At 30.5% G+C, this 26146-nt stretch overlaps 2 protein-coding genes across 4 annotated transcripts; one reads left to right on the top strand and one right to left on the bottom strand.

Moving 5' to 3' along the window:
- The first annotated feature begins 5139 nt into the window (after positions 1 to 5139).
- LOC120077860 (OBERON-like protein) lies at positions 5140 to 9253 on the top strand. 3 transcript variants are annotated; one of them, XM_039031939.2, is made up of 3 exons: positions 5140 to 5604; positions 6642 to 7784; positions 8495 to 9253. In XM_039031939.2, the coding sequence occupies exons 2-3, from the start codon at positions 6650 to 6652 to the stop codon at positions 9076 to 9078; spliced, it is 1719 nt and encodes a 572-aa protein (XP_038887867.1). In that variant the 5' UTR covers positions 5140 to 5604; positions 6642 to 6649; the 3' UTR covers positions 9079 to 9253. The 3 variants fall into 3 exon arrangements, with proteins under 3 accessions (XP_038887867.1, XP_038887866.1, XP_038887868.1); XM_039031938.2 differs by having other exon boundaries at positions 5198 to 5608; XM_039031940.2 differs by having other exon boundaries at positions 5213 to 5715.
- Positions 9254 to 9278: 25 nt separating this feature from the next.
- LOC120077861 (uncharacterized) lies at positions 9279 to 10101 on the bottom strand. Its single transcript, XM_039031941.2, has one exon. It carries the CDS (start codon positions 10042 to 10044, stop codon positions 9451 to 9453), a length of 594 nt encoding a protein of 197 aa, XP_038887869.1. The 5' UTR covers positions 10045 to 10101; the 3' UTR covers positions 9279 to 9450.
- Between the last annotated feature and the right edge of the window lie 16045 nt (positions 10102 to 26146).

Here is a 26146-nt window from a genome sequence, read left to right as displayed (position 1 = left end):
ATGTGTGTGTGAATATATATATATATATATATATATATATATATGATAACTACTTTATCATATAATATATATTAAATTATATATTATATCAAATATAACATATAACCTATAGTTTAATATTGCATCCAATACAATATTAAACTATAGGTTAATTCTCTCAAAAACGATATTTAACATAAATCTTATTTATATTAAATTTAATTATAGAATCCAATTCACATAATTAATATTTGAATTATATTCAAATACATTATTTCCTCTCATTATAATGTATCAAATACATTATAGTAATTATATCATATATAAATAAAATTTAATTAATTATATCATATATAATTAATTCCCTCAATTAATTTGAACAATTCAAATTAGTCCAAAAATTGATTCTCATGAATTCCTGTTGAGCTACCGAGGGTACCTTTTGGGCTTGTAACTTGAAGCTTTAACGGTACATGAATAATTGAATAAATTCTTTAATTGAATTATTCAACTGGCGGACACTCCAATAAAGACTGTCAACTGTACTCTTCGTATTACATGTATATTTATGTGTCCATTGGATAACCAATCAACAATACTGTGGCCCTTCACAAATTGCTTGTAAGTACAACTAGGCCATACTTACTATTTTGCCCCTGTAGTTACATGTGTACATGGGTTGGGTTGAGAGTATTTTTTGGACCAATCCAAAAATTCGGATTGGTTTGATTGGCAACCCAAATGACCCAAATAAAGTTTCCAACCCAACCCTTAAAATTCGGGTTGGGTTGGGTTGAGTTGTCGGGTTATAGCTTATTTTTTTATTTTTAATGAAAAATATGTAAATTTATATACAACACATGACTAATAACTAAAATCTTATAAAATTAAGATGCTAAATACCAAATATCTATGATATTTATTGTAAACTTTAAACAAAGACAAATATCATAACAATTTTAAAAGAAAAATATTAAAAATTCAAAAATTAATCAATACAAAGAAATCAAACTTTAAATAAAGAGGAATATATATATATTTATATATACAAAATTCGGGTTAGTTTGGGTCAACCCAAATTTTTTCTTAGCCAACCCACAACCCAACCCAACCAATAAAAATAGAAAAATTCAACCCAACCCAACCCAAGAACAAAACTAACCCAACCCTACCCTTACATTTTAGGTTGCGTAGTCCGGGTTATTCGGGTTGTCGGGTTATTTGAACACCCCTACCCATTAGTTGCACTCCCCTCACTGTAGATATATTATATCACTTGATATGACCATGATCAGTAAGTTATCCCTTCACAGGTTCTTCGTAATAACGGTTAGACCAAAAGTTATTTTACCCCGAGATTACATCTTGTTCTTTAAGTCCCACTGATCCTCTAATGAACAATTAGTTAATCACTAAACCGAGTCCCTCTCGGGCCAATGAGAGGGTGGGGCCCCTTGTTCAAAACCCAGAGTCAGCACCTAAGGGAACAACCTCTCTACTATCCCTAAAAGCAGGTAGGAGTGAATTCCTCTTGCACCCTATGTCCTCAGGTATCTATCCGGTCTTACCCCTGAAATGGGAGGTTATTGAGTTAGCTTTGTTGAGCCAACTCTCACTCATGTAAATCTAAGGATAATCCCGAATAAACAGAACTTCATAGTTAGCTTAGGATTAAGGTCAAGTTACCTAGGTCATCGCTTTGAAATAGTCAGTCTTAAATAGTAAACGACGTTATAAATTAAGAGTCACTTAATTCTTGGTCCGATCTTATGCAAACTCATTGTATAGGACACCCCGCTCCTCATGTCAATACATGAACGAATCAGGATCACTTCGTTTGTAGCACTTTACAATAAATTGTAACAAATACAGAGTGGACCCCATCCAATAGTGTTACCAAAATAAGACACCCAACCTTATTCGTATATTGTAGATCATTTTGACTATTTACTCGAACCTAGTCCACTCTTATCTCTCCACATAAAGTTCAAGTACTCATGTAATAGTCATGGATCTTTTAGTTTATTGGATTTATTTCTAAAACGAAATAAGTAATTCATATATTTAATAACAACTTTATCGGTTCACAGAATAAGTTTATTGTTTACAAACTACGAGTTTTAAGACATAAAACCCAACATATTCAATAACAGTTTTATTGAATAAACGTCAATAATATCTTTGTTGTAAAATAAAATATGTTTAATATTACAAATTGCAAGTTTGATACATACAACCCAACAGAGTTATAATAATGTATTGGAAAAATTACCTCATAATTACACCCCTAAACTTTAAATTTGATCAATTACCTCTCTAAAGTTTGATAAGTGTTGCAATGAGTCCCTTGAGTTAAAATTTGGGTAACTCACATGTGCAGGGAAAGGGCAAAATTGTACGACTCATCTTTCTTCATTCGTTTTACTGGAGAAATTGACGAGATTGAGATTGAGATTGAGATTGAGATTGAGATTGAGATTGGGCTTGGGATTGGGATTGAATCAAAGGAATGGCGGATCTGATTCTTCTTCATTAGCGATTGAGGAAAGTAAAACGGAGCCAACGATTGGAAGAATAGAGGTGTCGTCCAACGATGAGAATCCACCAAGAGAAGGCGAGATGAAAAAGAATGGAGTCGGCCATTGAAGAGGAACAAAAACTTTGAAGAAGTTCCAATAGAAAAATAATATTTTGTACAATAGTGAACTTTTCTTATTGTTAAAGTATCATTTTGCTCAATACCAACAATAAATGTTAGATGATATATAATTAAATTTACATTCACCTTTGAACTTAAACTTTTGGATCAATTTATGATTTAAGATAATATCAGAACGTCCAATATTTCAAGCCCACGAAGGAGTGTTAGATGATATGTAACTAAATTTACCTCCACTTATAAGTTTAAACTTTTAGTTCGATTGATGATTTAAGAATACACACTCTGTAAAATCAAAAGTCGACCGAAAAAAAAATGAAGTTTTGGAGTTAATCTGAACCAAAACAACCTAAAAATTGATGAAAAAACATTACATTCCTATTATTTTTTGGGCATGTATGAATGCTAACAGCCAATTTGGTGTGCCATTTTTTTCCAATAATTTCAAGGATTTTTCCATCACTATCAATAAACCTGAAAAAAAAAAAAAAAAACTAAAAATCTAGTGAGAGTACCCTCCGTCAGGATTCTTTGGTCACTTCATCTTCAACAAGGAAAAATTCTTCAAAACGTAAATTATTTTTTTTTTCATATAACCATTTTGTCCTTCCTTTAATACTCAAATTTAACCAAAACGTAAATTTTTTTTTCCTTTCAGACGTGTGAGTTACCCCAATTTTAATTCAATAGGTTGATTGCAACAAGTATCAAATTTTAGGGATATAATTGGTCAAATTAAAAATTTAGGGATGTAATGACTCTGGACAGACCTTATCTTATCCAATCATCTTTGAAAATTCCAATCTCTGATAGATAGATTCATCTCAATAATACACGTTCTTATGATTTAATTATAATTACTTATTAGAACTTTTGGACGGATCACAATAATTGTAAACAAATCCCTTATTGCAGATTTTTCATCTCGGATTCAAAACTGCTATTCATAATTTTTAAAGAACAAAATCGTTCGTTTGGTTTTACATCTGCCAGTTGCACAAAATGGGCATGTCCTCATCCTCCTAACACAATGAGATAAATGTGGATGCTACTTGGGGGAAGAATCCTTCTTCTATGGGTATGGGAATTGTATGTAGAAATTGTAAGGGTTTATTGATAGGGTTGGCATTTTCTTATTCATCATGTGCATTAGATCCCCTTTTATTTGAATTGATGGTAACTTGCGAAGGTATTCAAATGATAACAAGGTGGGAATTCACAAACATAATCATCAAATCCGATTGCATAGATGCAATTAACCTGATAAATGGAATATCATTCTTTCACACAAAAACTTAATGCCTAATTTCTAAAATACATGAAATATATAGAGACTTCAACTATGCCTCTTCTTTCCATGTTAGAAGACATTTAAATAATTTTGCTCATGATGCATCCAAAAGAACTCATAGTTATCATGTTTTAGGTAGGGATGGCAAAATTCTCTGCAAGGTCAAGTCCCTGACCTGATCGAGGCAGGGAATCTCCGGTTTGACTGGAGACGGGGATTTAAATCAGTCCCTAGTCGGGGACGGGGAGGGGATCCCCACCTCGCCTCCGATCCCCGTCCCCACCCTAATTTTTTTAATTGTTAATATATATATATTGTTTCAGTTTTTTTCCTTTTTAATTTTAAAAATATAATATAATAAATTTAATTTTTATTAATTTATAATAAAAAACATGTAAGGTTTAATTTAAACAACTATATGTAATAATAATACTAATTTTCTATATAAAATTTACAATTTCAATATAAATATTAAATTTAGTTAATTTCAAATAATAAAATAAAAAGTGGGAATTTTTTTCGCGGGAATTCCCGACTCCGATCTTGACTCCTAAAATGGGGAATGGGGGGGATGGGGATGGGGAATGCATCCCCGCCCCGACCCCGTTGTCATGCCTAGTTCATGTGTTTGGTGTAATAAATCCCATTTGTGGGCTATTTCCTTAAATAGCATTGATGTATTCTCAAATAAGTGCTCTTGGGCTTAATGAAGTATATTTTTTTATAAAAAAAAATTAGGGATGTAATTGTAATCAACAACATACTTTAAGGAAGGTTTATGTCATTTTTTTCTAATGTATTTATAGAGTTGATTGACTTTGGTTGTCCTGTTGGTTTCCAGAGTCATTTTAGGTTAATTATATAACCTATTGATTGAGGGCGTGCTCGATTTTATGTTTAGCTAAAGTCGGTCACAACCTGGACGAGCATCTCCTCTTAAGTCCATTTTGGTCTTAAAGCAATACTTTGGATTGGCATACATGGAAACATGCCTCATTAGCTATTTTGCTAGGTCGAGGCTGAGGATCCAATCATGTAAACTTGAGTTTTGACCGGAATAAATCCTCTCCTTTAGGCTCAAAATGAGCTACTTTTGGCTCAAACCTTACCGTTTCTTAATCTTGTTGTTTCTATTCTTATTTTATATTGTCATTCGGTCTAAAATTATCCGAAACAATATATATATATATATATATTAACATGTGAAACCAAGCTGTATGATACGAACCAAGATTGTAATTTAACATCCATTTTATTAAAACTGTTTTGTTTTACTTATTTACAAAGAAACGAAGTTATGTTAAACCATTTCCCTCCCTCTACAGATTACAGACATGAATTTAGAAAAAGATCTCAACTTTCAGAAGAAAATCTTAAATAAATCGAACTTTACCATTTGGCCAACCTCTCCTCTTTCAAATTTAGGCGTTTGCGTATCGTTGAACCCTGCGCTGACCGTATTCGCCCAATTTCTACTCGCAAAGACCACGTCTCTGTTGTTTCTTCTCTGTAAAAGGGTTTGCCACTTGAACCTTTGTCGGCCCTTGTTCGTCTTTCTTCTTCAGGGCCCTGAAATCTGCAAATTACCCTACTGATTATGAATCCCAATTCGACCCTTTTCTGATTTCTGATCTTTCTCGCGGCTTTTATCGGCTAAGAATCTCGAATTCGTTTGGTGGGTAAGCTTTTTCTTTCTGTATTTGAGTTGGGAAGTTGATGAATTGAGTGGAGTTGATGATTTTCTGGCTGATCTTTGAAGTTTCATTTGCTTCTGTTTGTTACTGAGGTATGAACTTGTAGTGAGGATTTGGGTATTCTGGGATATTGTGTTTTCTTCATTCTTGTTAAAGTTCCGGTTTCATTGAGGATTTGTTCAGGCGATTCTAAGAGATCTGAGTTCTTAGTTCTTAGTTCAGTTGTAATTACGTTGCAGTTGATCTAGTTTTAAACTCGGTTTGTTGTTTGTTTTTTGTTGTTCTATTTCTTTTGGAGTCCGGTTGTGGATATGATGTTTCATTGTTTTGGAAACATGAACTCTTTCTTTTCCCTCCTTGAGTACATTGTAGAAAGGGCTTCTCTGCTATGGTTAACTGCATCAGGTTTTTTCTGGACAATATCCCTGCCTGAATCTGAAATCTTAGTGCTCTTTTCTTATAATTCATATCAGATAGATGATTTTATTCCCTGGAGTTTTTCTCCACTATTCTTATTAGCCCTATTGTAATCGCGTTTGGAATAATTTATTTGTTTTTAAAAACTAATTTTTTAGTCTAAAATGTAGATAATAAAACATAGATACTCGTGGGTGAACAGTGTTTATAAGTTGGATTTTCAGAAATAAAAAACAGAATGGCAAATGGTTACTATACAAGCCTTAATTATTAGATTTCTCATTTCTGAAACTTTTTGCTTCCGAGGTTAAAAGTTAGCTAGGAGTTGACAGTGCTCCTAATTGTTCCAAACACAATTAAATTTAGTGTCTTTCCATGGTTATCTTAGGAAAGTTTTTTTTTTTTTTTTTGAAGGATAAAATATCTTAGTTTTCGCCTTCTATGTGGTAAAATGGCAATTAGGAGTCTCTTTTAGAATATTGGCTATATAGATACAGTGTGTAATGTATTTGTGTTTTTGTATAGTGAGTATATGTACTTATAGTGAAGGTTGATGGTGGTTATTGATTCACATTATCGTTCTTTTTTTTTTTTTTTACAGTAAGATTAATGGGTGCATCATCTGGTTCCAATATGCATCACCAGCCTGCATCAAAGATGATTCCCATACGTCAACAGCCACGGCCCGAGGAACTCCAAACCTCCCTTTCATTAGTTTCATCAGACCCCCGACTTTCACCTGAGGTACCCAGATCTAATTCTGACCAAGTTCAAGAGTCTCCTGCTGAGAGTGCCAGTTCTCAGGAAACTTGGCCTATTGGTGATGGAGTGATGGGAAAGAAGATGGAAAATGGAAAGGCAGATAATGACTTTGTGGAGCAGTCAGTTGTTCATCGTCTTTCTAGTGCTGACAAAATCTCCCTTCGTGACATAGCAAGAGACAGGATTGAGGTAATAGCAGAAAAGATGCATCACTTACCGGAGGATTTTCTAGAAAATTTGAAGAATGGCCTTCGAGTTATTCTTGATGGAAATGGCGGTGCACAACAGAGAGACGAGATTTTTATTCTGCAAAAGCTTGTTCAGCGTAGAACTGATTTAACTGCAAAAACGTTGATTAGAGCTCATAGGGTACAGCTTGAAATTCTAGTTGCTATCAATACAGGAATTCAGGCCTTCTTGCATCCAAATATTAGCCTCTCTCAGACTACGCTTATTGAGGTTTTTGTGTATAAGAGATGTAGAAATATTGCTTGCCAAAACCAGCTTCCGGCTGATGATTGCACTTGTGAGATATGTACCAGCAGAAATGGTTTCTGCAATCTCTGCATGTGTGTAATATGCAACAAGTTTGATTTTGAAGTTAACACCTGTCGTTGGATTGGTTGTGACTTGTGTTCTCATTGGTCTCACACTGATTGTGCAATTCGTGATGGAAAGATCTGCATGGGATCCTCGGTAAGAATCGGGACAGCGCGATCTGAAATGCATTTCAAGTGCCCAGCTTGCCATCGAACATCTGAGCTACTTGGTTGGGTTAGAGATGTTTTTCAACATTGTGCACCTTCCTGGGATCAAGAATCTCTCATGAAGGAGCTTGATTTCGTCAGCAGAATTTTTCGTGGAAGTGAGGACCACGGAGGGAGGAAACTTTTTTGGAAATGTGAAGAACTCAAAGAGAAAATGAAGAGTGGAGCTCTGGAGTCTGCAGCAGCATGCAGAGCAATATTGATATTTTTTCAAGGTACATCAATGATATGGTCTTCATATTTTTGGTTTCTCTTGATGATCCTTTGCTTTGGAATAACTTTTGTGCGTGAGAGACTGGTAGAGGGTGTAGATTCAGTTCCGTAAAGAGTAACTGTCTAACTTAAATACATTGGTTTCATTCTTTACTTTTAAGAGTGTGCATGATGATATCATTATCCGTCCTCAAGATGCTTGAATTTTCTGTTGATGAATTCACTAGACAGCTACTCTATTAAATGCTTTGGGTTTCAAAATGGCCCTATAGGATACAAACAAGTATAAAGGGAAGAAGATTTTCTGTTGGAAACTTAGAAGTAGGCTTGTACCTTTTGCGAAAGCTCGAAGGGCGAGATCTTTTAGCTTATTCTTTTCCATAGTTGCAAGAATTAGTTATATGAATAGCATACCTTTTGAACAATTTTTTCGAAAAATATAGTTTTAGTTTATATAAACTGTCTCTGGGGTGCTGTTTCTGTAGAAGTAAAAAGAAAGTTTCCTGGACACTGCTCTTTGGTATGCCATGAATGAGCTGAGATTGATATTGGAGTTCAAGGAGCAATCCACTCCATTTGAGAAGAGCTTTTTTGGTTTTAATTCCCCCATTTATCTGGGTAATTGAGCTATTTTCTAGCTATATTTACTTGATGGCTTTGCAGTTTTACTAGTGATAGTAATAAAAATCTGATGTCCTTGATCTTAATGAAGAGAACGAGACAGACTCTATGAGTAGTCTTGAAAATGGGGAAGGAGCAACATTAGCGGCCCCACAGGAAGCATGCAATCGAATAGCTGAAGTGGTGCAGGAGGTTATAAGAAAAATGGAAATTGTTGCTAATGAGAAGATGAGAAGCTGGAAAAAGGCTCGCATGGATGTTGAAGCCTTCAACCGTGAGGTTGAAGATAAGGCCAAGGAAGCAGCTGAGATAAAGCTCGACAGACAGAGAAAGAAGCTACAAATCGAAGAACTGGAAAAAATCGTTAGACTTAAATGTGCAGAAGCTGATATGTTCCAACTTAAGGCCAACGAGGCAAAACGAGAGGCCGAGAGGCTACAGAGGATTGCTCTTGCGAAAACAGACAAATCTGAGGAAGAATATGCTAGCAATTACCTGAAACAACGTCTGAATGAGGCTGAGGCTGAAAAGCAGTATTTGCTTGAAAAGATTAAGCTACAAGAAAGTTCCAGAGCTTCACAGAGTAGTGGTGGGGCTGATCCATCTCAGATGCTTATGTATTCAAAAATTCAAGATCTACTCTATAATGCCTCTAAGCCTGACTCAGCTAAATGAATGAGAATTCTTTGGGATTCATCCCTTATGAATTCTAAGGTCTTGGGAGCACAATGACATGTAAATTAAAATGTTGCAAATTATGTTGCTTTGTTGTCTGATAATGTATGGAGCTGTTTCTCACTGGATCTTCAGGTACTTGTATCGTAAACGTAATTGAGTGACTTGTTGCTTCTATCATGTCTAACTTAAGTAGATTGTTTATAACAAAAGCATAAATATATTTTATGATGAAGTCAACAACATTACAGCAAAATACTATGCCTTATTAGAAAGATTACTTAAAACCAGGAGCTATTATCTAGAGAATGACTGACAAAGCTGGGTATTTATTTGAATGAACTAAGCTATGTTGATGGGAGGTGGATGGATTCAGTGCAATGGACGGTTCTTCTTCATTGCTGCTGACTGTAAAGATTTTGCTGCTTTCTTTTCGTTCCGCTGAACTATAGTTTCAGCTGAACTCTGCTTGGCTGGTAAAGTATCTGAAATGGAAGTTTTATCATATGTGATAGTTGAGCTTATGCCATGACATCTTATGGATGAGGTTAAGCACACGTTTGGGGTAACAATTCGTGCATTGTTCACACACACGCCCATCTTTCTGCAGTTGGTTATGCTGATCATTCTGTTTGGGATGCTTGATGGAACCAAGCTGCCATTTGGGAAGTGTAAAAGATTGTTGAGCAGTAATGCTGTGGGAACAGAATGGCTTAGAACAAAATCTTCTAGTCCGTCTGGTGAGATTGCAGCTAGAGAAAGTTCCTGATCGTTGGGCATGAAGAAGGTTATATCTGAGTTTTGCAAGGTTTTATGGGAGCTGTTTAAGATATTGAGTAGTATGACAAAGCCATGGTAAGATTTCAATCTCATCTCGTCCATGGCTACCTGCAGGTCGGTTTGGTTGATCGTTGTAGCCTGAGCTTTTGCGACTAAGAAGAGAAGAACGAAAAACCAGGGAGCCATTGTAGATCAGAAGCTCAATGTGTATTTGAAGTGCAGATACTGAATAAATTACTGAGATTTTTGGTGAATTTATAGCAGGACAAGCAGGTTTTAGCCATTTGAAGAAGGTGCATGGCTTGTGTTTTTCAGAATGCAATTTGAACAATGACAGTTAGTTGAGAGAGGAAGTTCATGCCTCAAGATGCTATTGTTCTTTACCCATTTTCTTGCAATAAAAATGCATTTTTAGAACAAAATGGCAGCTTTGCAGAAAAAAACCACAAAAAAGGAATGACATTAGGAATCTCATACCAAAAGTAAAAGAATGAGAAGTTCCACATCAGCAAAATTTTGCTCCATCCTCAGGAATCACAGCCAATTGGGTAAGAACAGGTTTGTTCCCATATTTGGGAAAAACCCAGTTTTTGTTTGTTATTTTAATGAGATAATATTCTGCAATAACAAAGTGAACAATATACAATGTAAAGTGGAAATCATGATAATATTTCTATATCTAACATAATCCTAAAAGAGGATGCTGCTTTTCATGCTTTCTTATTATATTCACATAAAAACAACTGAAGAAGAAAATGACTTAATAATACTCTTCTGTAAACCACCCATTAACACTGTAAAGATCCTCTGCCCTCACATGCCAAATTATTTGTCTCACTTTTTGCAAGTGACCAAAGGGAGAAAATTAAAAGGAAAAGAAAAGATTATATAAAAAATACTCTGTTCATCTTTCAACTACACATACTTATCATTATGATTATCCATTAAACCTGTTTTATTTGCTTCCACTTTGTTAGAGGAAAAGTTGCCATGCTCTATAACATTATGCACATGTTTGAAACTCTTCTAAAAGATTTTTGTCAACAAAATCCACATTCAAATCCTGCACAAATGATTACAATGAATATAGCTATTTATTCATTAACGTTGCTAAAATGACCATAGCTTAAGTAGCATAAAATACATTCTCTCAACCAAGAGCTTGGAAGTTTGAATTCTCCCAGGTGGATATATAAAAACATTTAAGGAGCATTTTAGGTGCTAGTTTCTTTGTTATAATAGTCTGTGTTTGAGGTGCATATTACTATTTTATTAATGAAAATGAGAGAGTATGAGTAGGAAGTGGTAAACAAAGAGGATCTGAAATAGTAATATCGTAGTTAATGGTAGGTTATAAATCTTTTCCCAAAAAAAAAAAAAAAAATCAGTCCTATAGTACTAATTACACTTTCATTTGGAAAAATAGCAAAACAAGGAATTGTATTAACTTATAGCAAAATGCATGGGACACATGTGTATCCATATTTGCTTAATCCGAAAATGTCCCTAACATCTCCTTTAATTACACTGTAATTAATCCAATAATTTTGTTAATTATACTCTAATTAATTTATCAAATACACAATTTTGGTTGTTTTGGTTTACTTTATGATAGATGAATTTTCTCTTTTTGGATATTTTGACATTATTTTGGTTTTTAGTTTTAAAATCCTCCAAATTCATATCTAAGGAAATTTAATCTTCGAAATTTGATTTAGATTTTGAAATTTCATATTATATTACTTTTTTAATGCCATCTAAATCATACTATTTTAAGATGATTTTTATCAATATCTTTATTATGTTTTCTTTTAAATTATTTATAAATTGTTTATATCATTGTCTTTAATAGAATTTCGTTTTAAACATAAAGAATAATAGATCTATCTCGTTTCTCACCGGTTCTCCTTATTTTTAAATTTGACTTTATCATTGTATTTATTATAATTTGATTTTAAACATAAAATATAGTATTTAATTCATAATTACTTGTTTTTATCAACGAGATCAACCTCATATTTCTTTTAAATGAGACTACAAAACGACCATGGTCAACTATCAATTAAGAGTCCATCAGCTCTTTCATTGTTCTTAATCTCTCCCTTTGATCAACGATTAAGGATTCTATTCAATGGTATTTGGGATGAAAGAACAATTATCATGACTTTTAGACTATAAAAATTTTTATCACTGCAAACATATCTTTTAACCACTTTGTTGATTTGATCCAATGTAAGCTTTTTCCTACTTTTAAATATAGTATATATTTTTCGTTTAACCATGTATCATGATGGTTGCAACAATTTTAATGTTATTAGGATCGTAGAGGACAAAGATATATATAATTTCACTGTAAATGCCTTGAATAGCTCCTTTAATTTCCTTGTAATCAATCCAACAACTTCGTTAATTACACTCTAATTAATTCATCAAATTCACAACTCGGGCTCTAACGATTTCTATTCAAATATTCAACGTGAATTAACTTCCTCTTTCCATGCAAATATGTTGGCGAAAATCTCGGTTCTTAATTTGAAAATGCTACTAATTTGTATTTAAAAGATCTTCAATCTTCAAATGTTAATTTGAATTTTCAAACCTCATATTATATTACTTTTCCTAAATTTGACTTTTTTCATTTAACTTTGTTTCATTTGGTTTGAGAAACGTATTTATCCCCCCACCCCCCACCACGCAAACCACCTTAACCCCATTTTCCCTTCTTCACTAACCTACAACCAGCCACTGTCAACTACTATCCACTGACAGTTATTGTCGTCAACCATTGCATATCGTCGACCGTCGATTTCATCGATTGACGTTGCTCGTTGTAACCAACCTCTGCAAACTCGCTACCTATGTCAACATCCGTCGATTGTCTCTAGAATGTTGTCGTTGCTAGTCATGATTGGTGTCACTAAGTATTATCACTGGCCACATCATTCGAGGTTAGAAGTGATTGATGCAAAAATGATTTTTACTTTTATAGAAGATGAATCTAGGGTTCTACATTTCTTAGCCCATTCAAAAGGTAGGTTGTTAATTTTGTTTAGTTTTAATTAAAGTGTAGTTAATAATTTTTCTTAATGAGAGTTTGTAACATCTCATTTGCATGCTTGGGTACTTTGGACTTTTGCAATTTCAAATTTATTATTATTTTAATTCATTTTGCCATTTTTACAAAAGGAAAGTTGGTTTGCTATTTTTCGAATGAAAATTTAACATCTGTTATTTCTCTTGATAGAGAAAAAAAATGAGTTATAATAGTTGGAAATCTCAAGGGTTGATAAAAAAAATAAAAAATAATAAAAATTAAAGCTTCATTTGGAAGATTGGCAAAAAGATTTCAAAATTATAAAAACAACAAAACAAATTTATATAGTAGAAAATACTAATTAGTAAATGACAAAACTGAAGGATTGTGAGCTCCATAGCGAAGCGGGATCGATCCCAATTTTAAAATTCACAGAGAACAAGAATTATGCATAATACAGAATTTACAGCATGCTATACAAGGAGAAAGAATTAGGGTTTGAAGAATTAACTTACCCTTGAAGCCAAAAAGTCTTCATAAATTTCTTCCCGATTGGTCACGAACTCTTCCTACAGAAACACGAACAAAAATCAGCAAATTCAACTTTGGACACCACCACAATAGAACCTCATATTCTCCGTAGGATTGAGAATTAGTAGGAGTGTGTGGGCTCTGCTATGATTTTCGGAGAGGAAGATAAAATTTGAGAGAGGAGAATATTTTTTTTGTGCGTTCCTTAAGAGTGAACCAGAGCACCGTGTAAAACACTGGAAGAAGATAAAAAAATCTTCAGCCAACTTCCCACCCCACGTCTAATTGAGAGAAAAACTAGGGGAATGAGTTATAACTCACTTCTTAAATTAAATATAAAATTTAATTTAATAAACTATATTTGTGTGTTATAACTAACTTATCGTATATTGTATGTTAAACTATATGTTATATCGAATATAACACGTAACATATAGTTTTTATATTGTATCAAATACAATATAACCTATAGTTTGTATTTCTCTCAATAATGCATGGTATTTAATATAAATCTAAATTATATTAAATTTAATGGTATGAACCTCATTCATACAATTAGCATTTGAACCATATTCAAATATTTAATTCCTCTCAAAATAAGCTTTATATTATAATGTATCAAATACATTATATTAATTATATCACATATGATTAATTTAAATTAATTGTAGCATATATAATTAATTCTCTCAATTAATTTAAATTAATTCAAAATTAATTCTCAATAATTCTTATTGAGCTACAAGGGGACCTTATGAACCTCTAGATTAAAGTTGCAATGTACTTGGATAATTAATTAAACTTCTTTAATTAAATTATCTAACATCTGTCAGTCACTCCACTAAAAACCCACAACTGCACTCTTCGCACAAATATCTTTCTGTCCATTGGATATAACCAGTCAACAGTACGATGATCCTTCACAAATTGCTCGTAAGTATAACTGGACCAAAATAACCGTTTTTCCCCTATAGTTACATCTAGCTTATTAAGTATTATTGATCCCTCTAATGAACACACGCGCCACATTGTTCGAGCCCCAAAAGCGGCTTTTAAGGGAGCAATTTATCTACTTACCTCGACATTAGGGAATAAGTTAATTCCATCTTATGTAGCTGTGTTTCCAGCTCTCCAATCAGAAAAATCCTCAATATGGTAGGCTTATTCAGTCGTCGATCTGGCCATTATCATCCATACAAATCAAATGACCCCCTTCATAGGTAGAAGTTCACAATTCACTTAGGATTCAGGTCATGTCATCTATGGTCATCCTGGTTGAAATGTAAGTATCTATTATTTACGATGTTATATAATGAGACTATTCATTTCGTGGTCCAGTCTTATATAAACCTCTTTGTATAGAACACCCCCGCTCACATGTCTCTACATGAATAATTAGGATCGAATCATTTATATTACTTTACAACAATTGTAACATCTACAAAACAGGTCGTATTTGTAGTGTCACTAGGATAAAGTACCTAACATTATCTATCTACTATAAACCATTTAGGTTATCACTTAAAGATGATCCACCTGTATGTCTCTCTATATATGTTTAAGCTAATGAAGAAAACCTTGGATGTTAATTTATTGGTTTTGTGGGTTAATGCTACTAAATGTCAAATAAAATACCTCATTAAATAAATAAATTATGTATACAATACAATTACAAACTATAGAATCTACGAGATTTAAGGCATCAATCCAAACAAAAACTACCCTAAAACAACAAAATTAAGTACAAACGAGAATGCAGTGATACATTTCTTTAAAAACAACTAGAATTCCACAAATACATTATATCTAAACATTCTAGAACCACAAATACACAATATCTAAACATTCTAGAGGCAAAAATTAAAAATCACCCAATATGGTCCTGAACTCTTCCAGGTGCCTATAAAACGTGTGTCTGCGAGTGAAGATGACGACCAGTGGTGGGGTCATTAGAAACTTATGGATATCTACAACGATGGACTTCCTCCAAGGTGAGAAAGAGCAAAGTTGATTGTACTATGAAGTTGTTGTTGGAAAGTGAGTATTTGAAGAATTGCAACTTTAGGACGATGTGACTATTGGAAATATGATTGCATTTGACATCAAACCAATTGTAGGAAGTTTCATCATCTTCATTCCATGTGACCATTTTGCTCAAACGATCTTGAAAACCAACTACAGTATCAATCCCAGAACATCATTGTTGAAAGCGATGTTCAAAGTAGAAACAAGAGCAAGAAACATGTGTGCGAGCGAAAAAGGTCAGCAACCTGACGAGGGTGGTCATAGTCATGACTATAGAATTCAAGAAATGGTTGCTAAACCAACGATTGTAGACATGAGATTGAGGAGGAGAAAAAAAGATTTTGGGGGGCGACTAAGTGATGAAGATGAAGAAGGTGAAATTTAGGATTTTTTGTTATCTTATTTTAATAATGATAATGATAATAATATTGATATTAATATTAAAAATAAACTAAACAAATATATATATATATATATATATATATATAGAATAATAAAAAAATATTTAGATACAATTGAATTTGTAACAAACATTTAAACAAATTGAAAATTTGTTAGATAAAATCAAATTAAATAATAAAAGATAGATTCAAATATAAAATGAAGAAAAAAATCAATAATTTTTTGTTTATTGTAGTTAAACATAGTTAGACAAAATCTAATTTGATAATAAAATATAATTCGAGGGAGAAAAATCAGGAAGGAAGCTCATATATTTACAACTACATTGTATTCATAATTTCATTTTCATTTAAGCTTTAATAATTACATTGTATTTATAACTTCATTAACTACAAAATCTACAAAAGAAGCCTAACTTCTTGTAGAGATATAGTAAAAACAAGATTGCAAAAGTGAATACTTATTTGTTTGTCAAAAAGATAAATTAATGGTATTATAATATAATAAGATGATAATAAATAAAAGGTGATTACAAAAATACAAAAAATGATAAAATTTAAATGAAATATATAATTTGTTAGATGATAATTTAAATAAAATATTAAGTAAAATTCTAATCGGGATAAAATATTTTAATCTGAATTTGAAAAAATAAAAAACAAATAAAATAATGTAAAATCCAAAAACATATTATTAATTAAAATCAAAATGATGATAAAAAAAAAAATAAAAAATTGATTAATTCTGAATATTTTCGGAAAATGATTAAATCAAATCTAGACAGGTAGATATTTGAATCAATTAGAGGGAGAAAAATAAGGAAGAAATTAGTTTATTGTGAATCAATTCGTGGAGTGGTTATCAAAATCTAATTTAAATATTTAAAATAAATTCCAATTCCAAAAGATGGCGAAAATTACGAGATGATGCTTATTTTCAGTTTTGAAATTGGATCTGTTAGATTATAATATGATTAATTTGGTTATTAATCAGTCTCTCCAATTACATTGTATTATTAATCAAGCTCTCCACTTACGCTATATTTATATCTTGTTATTAATAATGTAAACCTCTAAACTTGTTTTACTAGTTAATTAATTTTAAGTTCTCTTAATTATGTGTAAAAGATGTGTATTGACATTATTGCAAAAGTAAGTTAAGTAAGTTTAATGAATGATGAGTTTGTAATGTTTAAGAGAAGGAAAATCTTCTAAGTGTGGAATATTGAGCTCTTGGGCGAGGTGGAAAAAAGTTAAAAATTTAGAGAAAGTAGAGGACTCCATGCATTGGAGCTATGAGGCGCCATGCGGCCAAAGGTCCAAGGAGGGGATGTTATGGCTAAATACAATAATTTGGTATGAGAGAAGTATGTGGCCAACCTCGTATGCCAATGTTAAGGGCTAGGTTGATAAACGAGGCGACATAGGATATGACGATGGGTAGAAGTATGCGTTGATCAGGAAAAGGCTAAAGTGGTCGCAAAGCCATGCAGTGAAGTTAAGCTGAGGAGTTCAACTTAATTAACTGGTAAGTAAACCAGGTGGCAGTCTTAAAGATGTCAATTGAAAGAGAAGTATGCCAGGTGGCGTTTAATTAAGCTGGAATGTCATGCAAGCCTAAGTATAAATTAACATGATGAGAAAGGAAAATGGTCTGCTAAAAGTTTTCTTATGCTTAAGGGAAAGAGTACTACTGTCATCTGAAGACTTAGAAAGTGAGTTCTCGACAAGCTTGAAGGAAAATTGGAGGATTCCAATCAACTCAAAGGGAGTAATGTTCAATTTCTAAAGTAAGTGAAAGTTAAAATGTTTATGAGCGAATTCATATAAAGGAGTTTAGCTAAATGAATGTTGGGATTAAAGTGATAAAATTTGGAAAATTGAAATTTGAAATGATGTGGTGGATGAATAAGCAGGTAGCTGCATATGAAGAACAAACAAGCAGCTGACCAAGTGATGATATGCGTTGATGCGTAGATAAAGAGTTCACAACTAAGGCGCTCTGAGTACGCTGCGTAGTAGACGTTCATCGCATAGGCTAAAAAGGTGTTTCAGTGCTTATTGAGCATCCTGAGGAAAGATATCCAAACTTCCAGCTAAGTTATAAGGTAAGATGGCTAAGGATATTTGATGCGGTGAAGATGGGTTATGATGCGTTGAACCTAGTAGTGATACAACGAATTACTAATATGCGATGAAGTTAAGTTTATGCATTAAGCTCAAAAGGGAGCTAGTTATACTGACCAAGGGACCTTTCCTTATTTCAAGACAAACGCAAATAGGAGAGGCTTACAGCCCATTGGATAAGTAGCTTAAGACAGTGAGTGACTAGTTTTCAAAATATTTGTTAAGTGTTTTACTTGTGAATTTTCAATGCATAATTACTTTTACTTTAATGTTCAACGCGTGCTTTTAGTAATGGGAATCGAGTTTAATGCATGATTGATGTTTTAAAAAAGTTTTTATATGAAATTTCCATGTGTTCCACTTGAGTTTTCATGCCATGACTTAGCATTTAAATGAGTTATTTACTGATTCTTGTAAGTTTGACAAGCATGCTATTTAATGATGTTAACATGTATGATAATATAAAAACCTACTCCTAAGCTTTGGTATCGAAAGTATGATAAGGCACCCAATTATATGACGATTCTTGCTACCAAAGGTATGGTAAGGTAAGCAAGATCCTATTCAGTTCTATGTGCACGTAAGACTTATGTTATCGACGTTGATGAGATCGAGCAAAAGGGCTCTCTCTCAACTAAAGTTAGTAGGGATTGAGCAAAATGGCTCTCCCGCATGTTCAGACAAGGGAGTAGAGGAATTTTACAGGATATATTGATGAGTTTAAAATAAGGTTTTTATGTTATGTTTTCTTTATTTCCTAATTGTTATTTCTGAACACTGGTATGTTAATGAGAATGTTTTTATTAAGTTGTTTATACTATGAGTTACGAAGCATGTTTTCTTAAAGGAAGTCACTCATTAGGCTTCCAGTTCACTTTTTTTTTTTTAATGTTTTCCTCCTCAGGTAGCGGTCGACGTCCCGAGGCCTAGTAGTTCTGCCAGTCAGCCACTTCTCAGACCCTCAGAAAGTTTGAAGCTTAGGTAGCTCTTCATGGTTTGTCGATCTAGGTTTTATGTTCGTGACATGGGATCAGGGTAGAGTTTGCATTGAACAAATGTTGTAAATAAGTTGGTTTTTCTGAAACTGCTAAGTATATTAAAGTTGATATTCTGATTAGTAGTCATTTGTGTGCTTGGAGCTATTGCTGAGATTATGTGTTAAGTTCTAGAAAATTATAAACTGCTAATCATGTTTGACATACAGGTTCACATGAGTATGTTGGCAGTAGTTGTCGTAGGAGGGTTGGCAACTGCTATCTTCACATCTCTTCACGGATTAAGAGGATAATCTGGAGAGGAGTGTGACAAATAAAGCTCTACACTTATATTGTATTTAATATTCCAAACATATGAACCAACTAAGGACAAATCAGGTATTATCAAAATGTCAGCTAAAATAGTGACTAAATATGAAATAAGTATAATTGAATCTAATAACATATACAAAATAACTTAAACCTTCAAAAATATGAAGAAAAAGAATATATGGTTAATTTATTAAGAATATGTATAAAATAATAAAAAAATAATTCAAACCTTTGAATAAATTTAAAATTTGATAATATATGGACATTTAAAATATAAATAATTAATTCAAGTGAGATTAATTCGAAAAGTGGTTAAAAAAATCTAAATTAATAATAAAATCTACAGAAACGTTAACTAAGGGAGAAAATCGAGAAGGGTGATTATTTTGGGGAAGGCAATTAATATTAGTGTTTCAAATGAATCGATTAGAGGGAAAGTGGAGAATTAAGGCATCATCAATTACCTTGTATACAGAACCATGTCATTGTTTAAGATTCTACACTTACCATGTATGTGTAGTTTCATTAATAACAAAAGTTACGAACTAGACAAGGGTAAATAGATATTTGAAAATTCACGGCCGTGTGCATGTCATGTGAGTTGCCATAAATCTTATTATCTGTCGATTTTACCATTTTTCAAAACAAAAAATCCTAAAATCTGCCATTCGCTCCAATTCGCCAAATATTTAACTATTATGATTGGAAGTCCAATTATTAATAGGCTACACTCCACCCAATTAAAGTTGGAGGTCCAAACGTACCCTTAAGGATTGATTTAGAATGACTAAATATGCTTATTGAAGTGCTTTTAAGCGCCATAAAAGGCCTTGAAACGGTTAAAAAGTCATTCTAGACGGGTTGTGATCATCATTGCATAGATTTAATTTTCTATATCTTCTACCTTAGACGTTCAAATCTCTCCATTTATCTTGAAATGAATAACAAATGTACCTTTGATTTTGGACTTTTATGGTTGTCATAAGTTTATTAGGCTAAAGGGTCATATATTTCAAAGTGCTTCTTCATAGACAGCACATTCAACAACTCCAATGGATTAAAAAAAAAACATGAAGCTTAAAAGTCAAATAAAATCTGAAGTAAAATAATGAACTTTGGTAAAATAGTGAGCTCTTATGTCATTATATATGACTTATATTATGCACAACATTTGTAAAATCAAGTACTAAAGTAAAATAAAGTATATGCATACTTAAACTAGTCTGTATTTATATAAAAAGAGATTTAAATATTATTTTGATCTTGATACTTTTGGATTTTGTTCATTTTAGTACTGTACTTTTAATTTTTGTTCATTTTAATTATTGTACTTTGAAATATGACTATTTTGGTCCAATTATTTTTATTTTTAAGGAACCAAAATGAATAAAAATTACAAATACGTGAATAAAAAATAAGTACTTAAAAAAAGACAAATAAATATTTTGAAAATTTAAAAACAAAAATGAACTATTTTTTTTTTAAAAAAAAATCAAAATAGTTTTTTAAAGGGAAAAAAACAAGAATTGAATATTGGGTTAGAAATAGAATAGAAGCGGCGATCCAAAGAAACCGTAGAAAAAGGAAACAGAACTTGATTCGAATGTTCAAGTTGAGCTTTCACGGGACCCACTTCCCTCTGATCGCCGATTCTCTCTCACGAATCGCTTTTTCTCTTTTCTAACGGATAATTAACGCCGTCCCACCCGATTTTTTTTTTAAATCAGTTTAAATCTCATTTCCATCTCTCGAATTTTATTCTATTTTGATCACTAAACTTTTAAAAAGTATTTATTTTAGTCCCTTACAATTAAAAACTTGTTAAAACTTCAACGAAAATGTGAGGCAGCATATATTTTTGGGCTCTAGATGTGTTGAATAAGATTGATATGAAGTAAAATGTCAACTATCAATGCACCAAAATAGTGAACGATCAAAATCTTGAACAAAAAATGACTTTCATTTTACCACCATATTCAATACAAAATCAATTTATTACCTTGTTCAAGATTGAACCCGTAAATTTTTTTAGCGTGGTTAACTTATTTGGTAGTTTAGTTATCTAAATACAAGTTATCTGGCTATTTTGTTTAAGAAGTTGACAAAATTTTAATAGCAAGAACTAAAAGTCAAAATAGAATAATATCCAAAATTTAAGAACAAAATAGGATTTAAATCTTTTAAAATTATATAGAAAATAAATAAATAAAAAAAAAGAAAGTAAATTAATTTGAAGTATTGAGTGAGTGCCATCCAGCTAAACAAGCAATGTCCACCCAAAAAAATTATAATATTTTACTTCATCTCAGGGAGAATTTGAATTGATAAAATAAACCCAACTTTTAACTCCTTGTTTAGTAATCATTTTATTTTTTGTTTTTGTTTTTAAAAATTAAGTCTATAGACATTACTTTCACTTTAAAAAAATATATTTTATTATATATTTTTCATCCATTATTTAAAAAACAGAGCCAAATTTTGAGAAATAAAAAACAGCTTTCAAAAAGTTATTTTTGCTTTTAGAATTTGGCTAAGAATTCAATCATTCTACTTAAAAATGCAAATCGTGGTAAGATATGTAGATGATATAGACTTAATTTTAAAAAAACAAAATGGTTACCAAGGGCTTTGGTTTTTAGAGCAAATTTCAATTTATATCCCTAAACTTTAGGGGTTGTACCAATTTAAATCACAAACTAATAATTTTATTAATATAAACCCTGAACTTTTAGGATTATATCAATTTAAACCCCAAACTAATAATTATATCAATTTAAATTATGAACTTTCATAAGTATATCAATTTAAACCCTAAACTTTCATAATTGTATCACTTTACATTAGGATTTGGTTTGAAAAGTATCCAACAAAACATTTATTTTTTTTTCAACCAAACTTATGTAAGTTTACAAGTTTAATTGATAAAATTACAAGTCTTACATTGTGTTTATCCATATGAAACATAATGAAGGGTTTAAATTGATACAACCCTTAAAATTTAGGGTTTAAATTGATACCATTATTAGTTTAAGGCTTAAATTGATACAACCCACTAAGTTCAGGGTTTAAACTAATACAATTATTAGTTTGAAGTTTAAATTGATATAACTCTCAAAGTTTAGGGTGTTAAATTGATATTTTCCCTAGTTTGTTATCTGGTCCTTCAATTCTAACATGTTACACATTTAGTTCTTAAATTTTGAGATTGATTTCAGTTTAGTTTATAATTCTCAAAATTTTACAATTTTATCTTCAAGATTTGAGTTTTGTTTCAATTTAGTCCATAGACTACAAAATTTGTACTTTTAATATCAATTTTTCATTAAATACTTATTTTCAATCATTAACGTTAATGTTTATTAATTAATTTAAATGAATTAAAAGAAATTAAATTTAATTAATTATAATGAATTATAATTATTTTAAGGAAAATTTTCAAAAATAGGAAAATAAGGGAAACTATTTACAAAATAGCAAAATTTAATTTTTTTTATAAAAATTGATAGAAGTCTATCAGTATCTATCAGTTATAGATATTGATAGAGATCTATCATTGATATTATGAGATAGATGTTGATAGAAGTCTATCAATATTTTTTTTTTATCCCTTGAATCAAAGTCACAATGGCCTGAATTCATAAAGAGGAGAGAGAGTAAGTGTGAGAGAGAAAATTAGAAGGAATCATACGAAAAGAAAAAATTGTGCTGCCATTATTGTTGGTCCATAGAAATCTTCATTGGAAGAAGAAATTTATTCAGTGGTGGGACTCATTTCATTTCTTCTATCCTAATTAATAATTAATGTTGGACATTATAAAAGATTAATTTTATGTATAATATAAACTCTAAATACTTTTGCTTTTGTGTCTAATAAAATTATGAGTTATTTTTTCTTTAATTATAGGTTAAAATATAAATTTGACTCTATATGTTTAAATTTGTTCAATTTAAGTCATTATATTTTCAAACGTTCAATTTTAATTATTGCATTCTTAATCAATCTTAAATTTATTGTTCTAAATTTATTGTTTTTTTTATCGAATTGGTAAAATAATAATATTAATAATTTTCTTGCGATTGCAATAAAATATAATATGTGAATATGTTATCAAAATTTAAATCAAAAGCCTAATAAATAAAATAAAAAAATTAAAAAGAATCATTAAGAAACAAGAAATATGGACTAAGATTTCTTGAAAATATTAAATTGAACAAATTCAAAATATAGAGACTAAAAATAGTATTTTAACTTGCAATATATTATCTTTAAGAGATCGTGTTTAGGCATATAAAACTCATGTTTATTTTATAGTTTTCAACACTTTACCTGTAAATAAACTATTTTACACCGACAAGTTTTTCTTATTCCCTTCCAAAATTGTGGGATTTCATTTTCCCATCTCCATCAACTTTTCATTTTTTTTATATAATTTCATCCTGAATAAAAGTTATTTACTTAATTGATTAATATTAATTTTTTTAAAAAAAAAACTAATATAAACATTTATTTTAATAGATCAATGATAATCTATTAAAATATTTACTAACTTATTTTTATGATAAAAATTTATTAAATGAATGCATTACTCTTTTTATATAAATAATTAATTAATTAGCTAACAATATCTTTAAAAAATATATATTTATTAAGGTGAATTTTAATTTGGTCTTTCAGTGTAAACATATAAAATTTTGTTAGTATTTTTATTAATATTCTTTATTTAACCTATCATATTTGTATCTCATTTTTCACTTTTTATATAACATATGATTTATTAAAATTTATTTTTTTATATTATTTGATTAAAACTAAAATTACTAATGTTGAACTTAATTAATTATAAAAATGATTAAGTATTAGTTTATAATTAACATCACGTTCATTTAATATATTAATATGTTGGTTTTATTAATTAAGAATCAATAATAATTTTAATTATACATTATTTGTTTTTCAAATATTTATAATTAAAATTGTTATTGCTTCTTAACTAATTAACTTTTATCAATATATTTAATCATATTACTTTTTAATTAATTAATCTAGTACAATCATATAAGATTGTCATGATTAATTAAATTAAATACAAACATAAATTTTGTTCATAAAATTCTGATAGCATTTTTCATGCACAATCAAACACAGTCATCTTAGATTCTCAAACATCGACATCCTTTATTTCTAAGTATCTACAAAATCTTAAATCAGACGGACCATAAGAAGCTTATAAATGTTCATATCACATATGGCTTGTTTTTCATTTTTAATTTTAACAAATTAGGGAAATGAAAAATAGTGGACTATATAATCAATAATGAATATACCAAAATTGACATTTTAAGTGCATGTTGTGTTTTATAGCTAAACATGCATCTATCTTATTCATATTTGATCCATTTTTATCTTTACAAAAATATCCCATAACTTTCGGTTATTCTATTTGTGTCCCATGGGAATAAAGATGAGATATGATACTTGTCGACTTAGGAAAATAAAGGGTTTGGGAAGAAAAAAAAAAATTAGTGAAGATTAATGAAGTGAGGTTGATAATAATAATTAATTAGTTGGCCAATTACTAACTTTAAAATAAATCTCATGAAATTTTAATTTTATGTCTAATAAATCTCTAATATTTTAAAAGTTCTTAACAACTTCTTAAGCTATCAATTTTGAATTTTAAAAAATGCTTACTAGATACTTAAACTTTTGTGAATAAATTCTCCTATTTTCAATTTTGTATCTAATATGTAATTGACTTATTCGACATCCACGTATATATACAATAAACATAGTTTTGAAATTTTAGAGTTTTATTAGACATAAAATTTAATTTTATATATAATTATTCCATCATTAAAAATTTGAATATTAATTAGGGGCTTGTTAGATATGAAATTGAAAGTTTAAGGATCTATTAGATTTAAACTTTAAGTTTAGAAACTGAATCGATAGATAAAAATTGAAAACTTAGAGATGTATTATAGACACTGTTGAAAATTTATTAATTAAATAGATACAAATCTAAGAGTCGAGAGACTAAATATATAATTTAATAAAAAAAAAAAATCAAATCATTAGTGACAAAAGAAAAAGTTAAGAGAGCAAAAAGGCAATTATGTTCCCAAATTGCATTTTTTTTTTAATAGATAAAAGTGGGTAGCAAATTGCATATTATCCCTTACCAATTTTATAATTATACCCATGGTACATATGATAGGAGGATATTCCAAAGCAAACTCACCTCCTTTTTTGGGCCCATAAAATGGATTTTCAAGATTGCTTCAACAAAAGGAATACTTCAACCATAATGCTTTATATTTTTGTGGGTAAATTTAATCTTTATCAACCATACACTTCCCACTACCCTGTGCCTTTTCCCTCATTTCATATAAAGAAATAAATTTAGTCCAAACAGTTGTCCAATAAAAAATTATCGTATAGTAAATAAAATAAGTATGAGATTCTTAAATAAAATCTTCAAACTTGAAAAAATATTTTATTAAACTAGATTGATTATAATGCTGTCTTGAAAATAAAATATCATTTTGGTCCTGACTCTTCATAGTAGTTATTAGATTAGTTTATTGTTATTTTTTTTTTTTAAAAAAAAAAACTCTATTGAGTCTTTGAAAATTATAAATTTTGAAAATATATTCACATTGTATCTTTTTTTTCAATGAAAATTATTATTATATTTTACTATGTGTTGATGATAATGGTGATAACAACTCATACTAACAATAAGGACTAATTTTAAGATTTATTAAAAGTACATGGACTAAACTTGAACATTTGAAAATATAGAGACTGAAATAGAATTAGATTCAAGTACATAAACCAAAATGATATTTTAAATTGACGA

This window comes from Benincasa hispida, chromosome 5, assembly GCF_027475165.1.
Source record: "Benincasa hispida cultivar pf3 chromosome 5, pf3_genome.v1.1, whole genome shotgun sequence".
NCBI classification, from domain to species: domain Eukaryota; kingdom Viridiplantae; phylum Streptophyta; class Magnoliopsida; order Cucurbitales; family Cucurbitaceae; genus Benincasa; species Benincasa hispida.
Note: the sequence above shows the minus strand (reverse complement) of the source record. Positions and strands in the feature narration are given on the sequence as shown.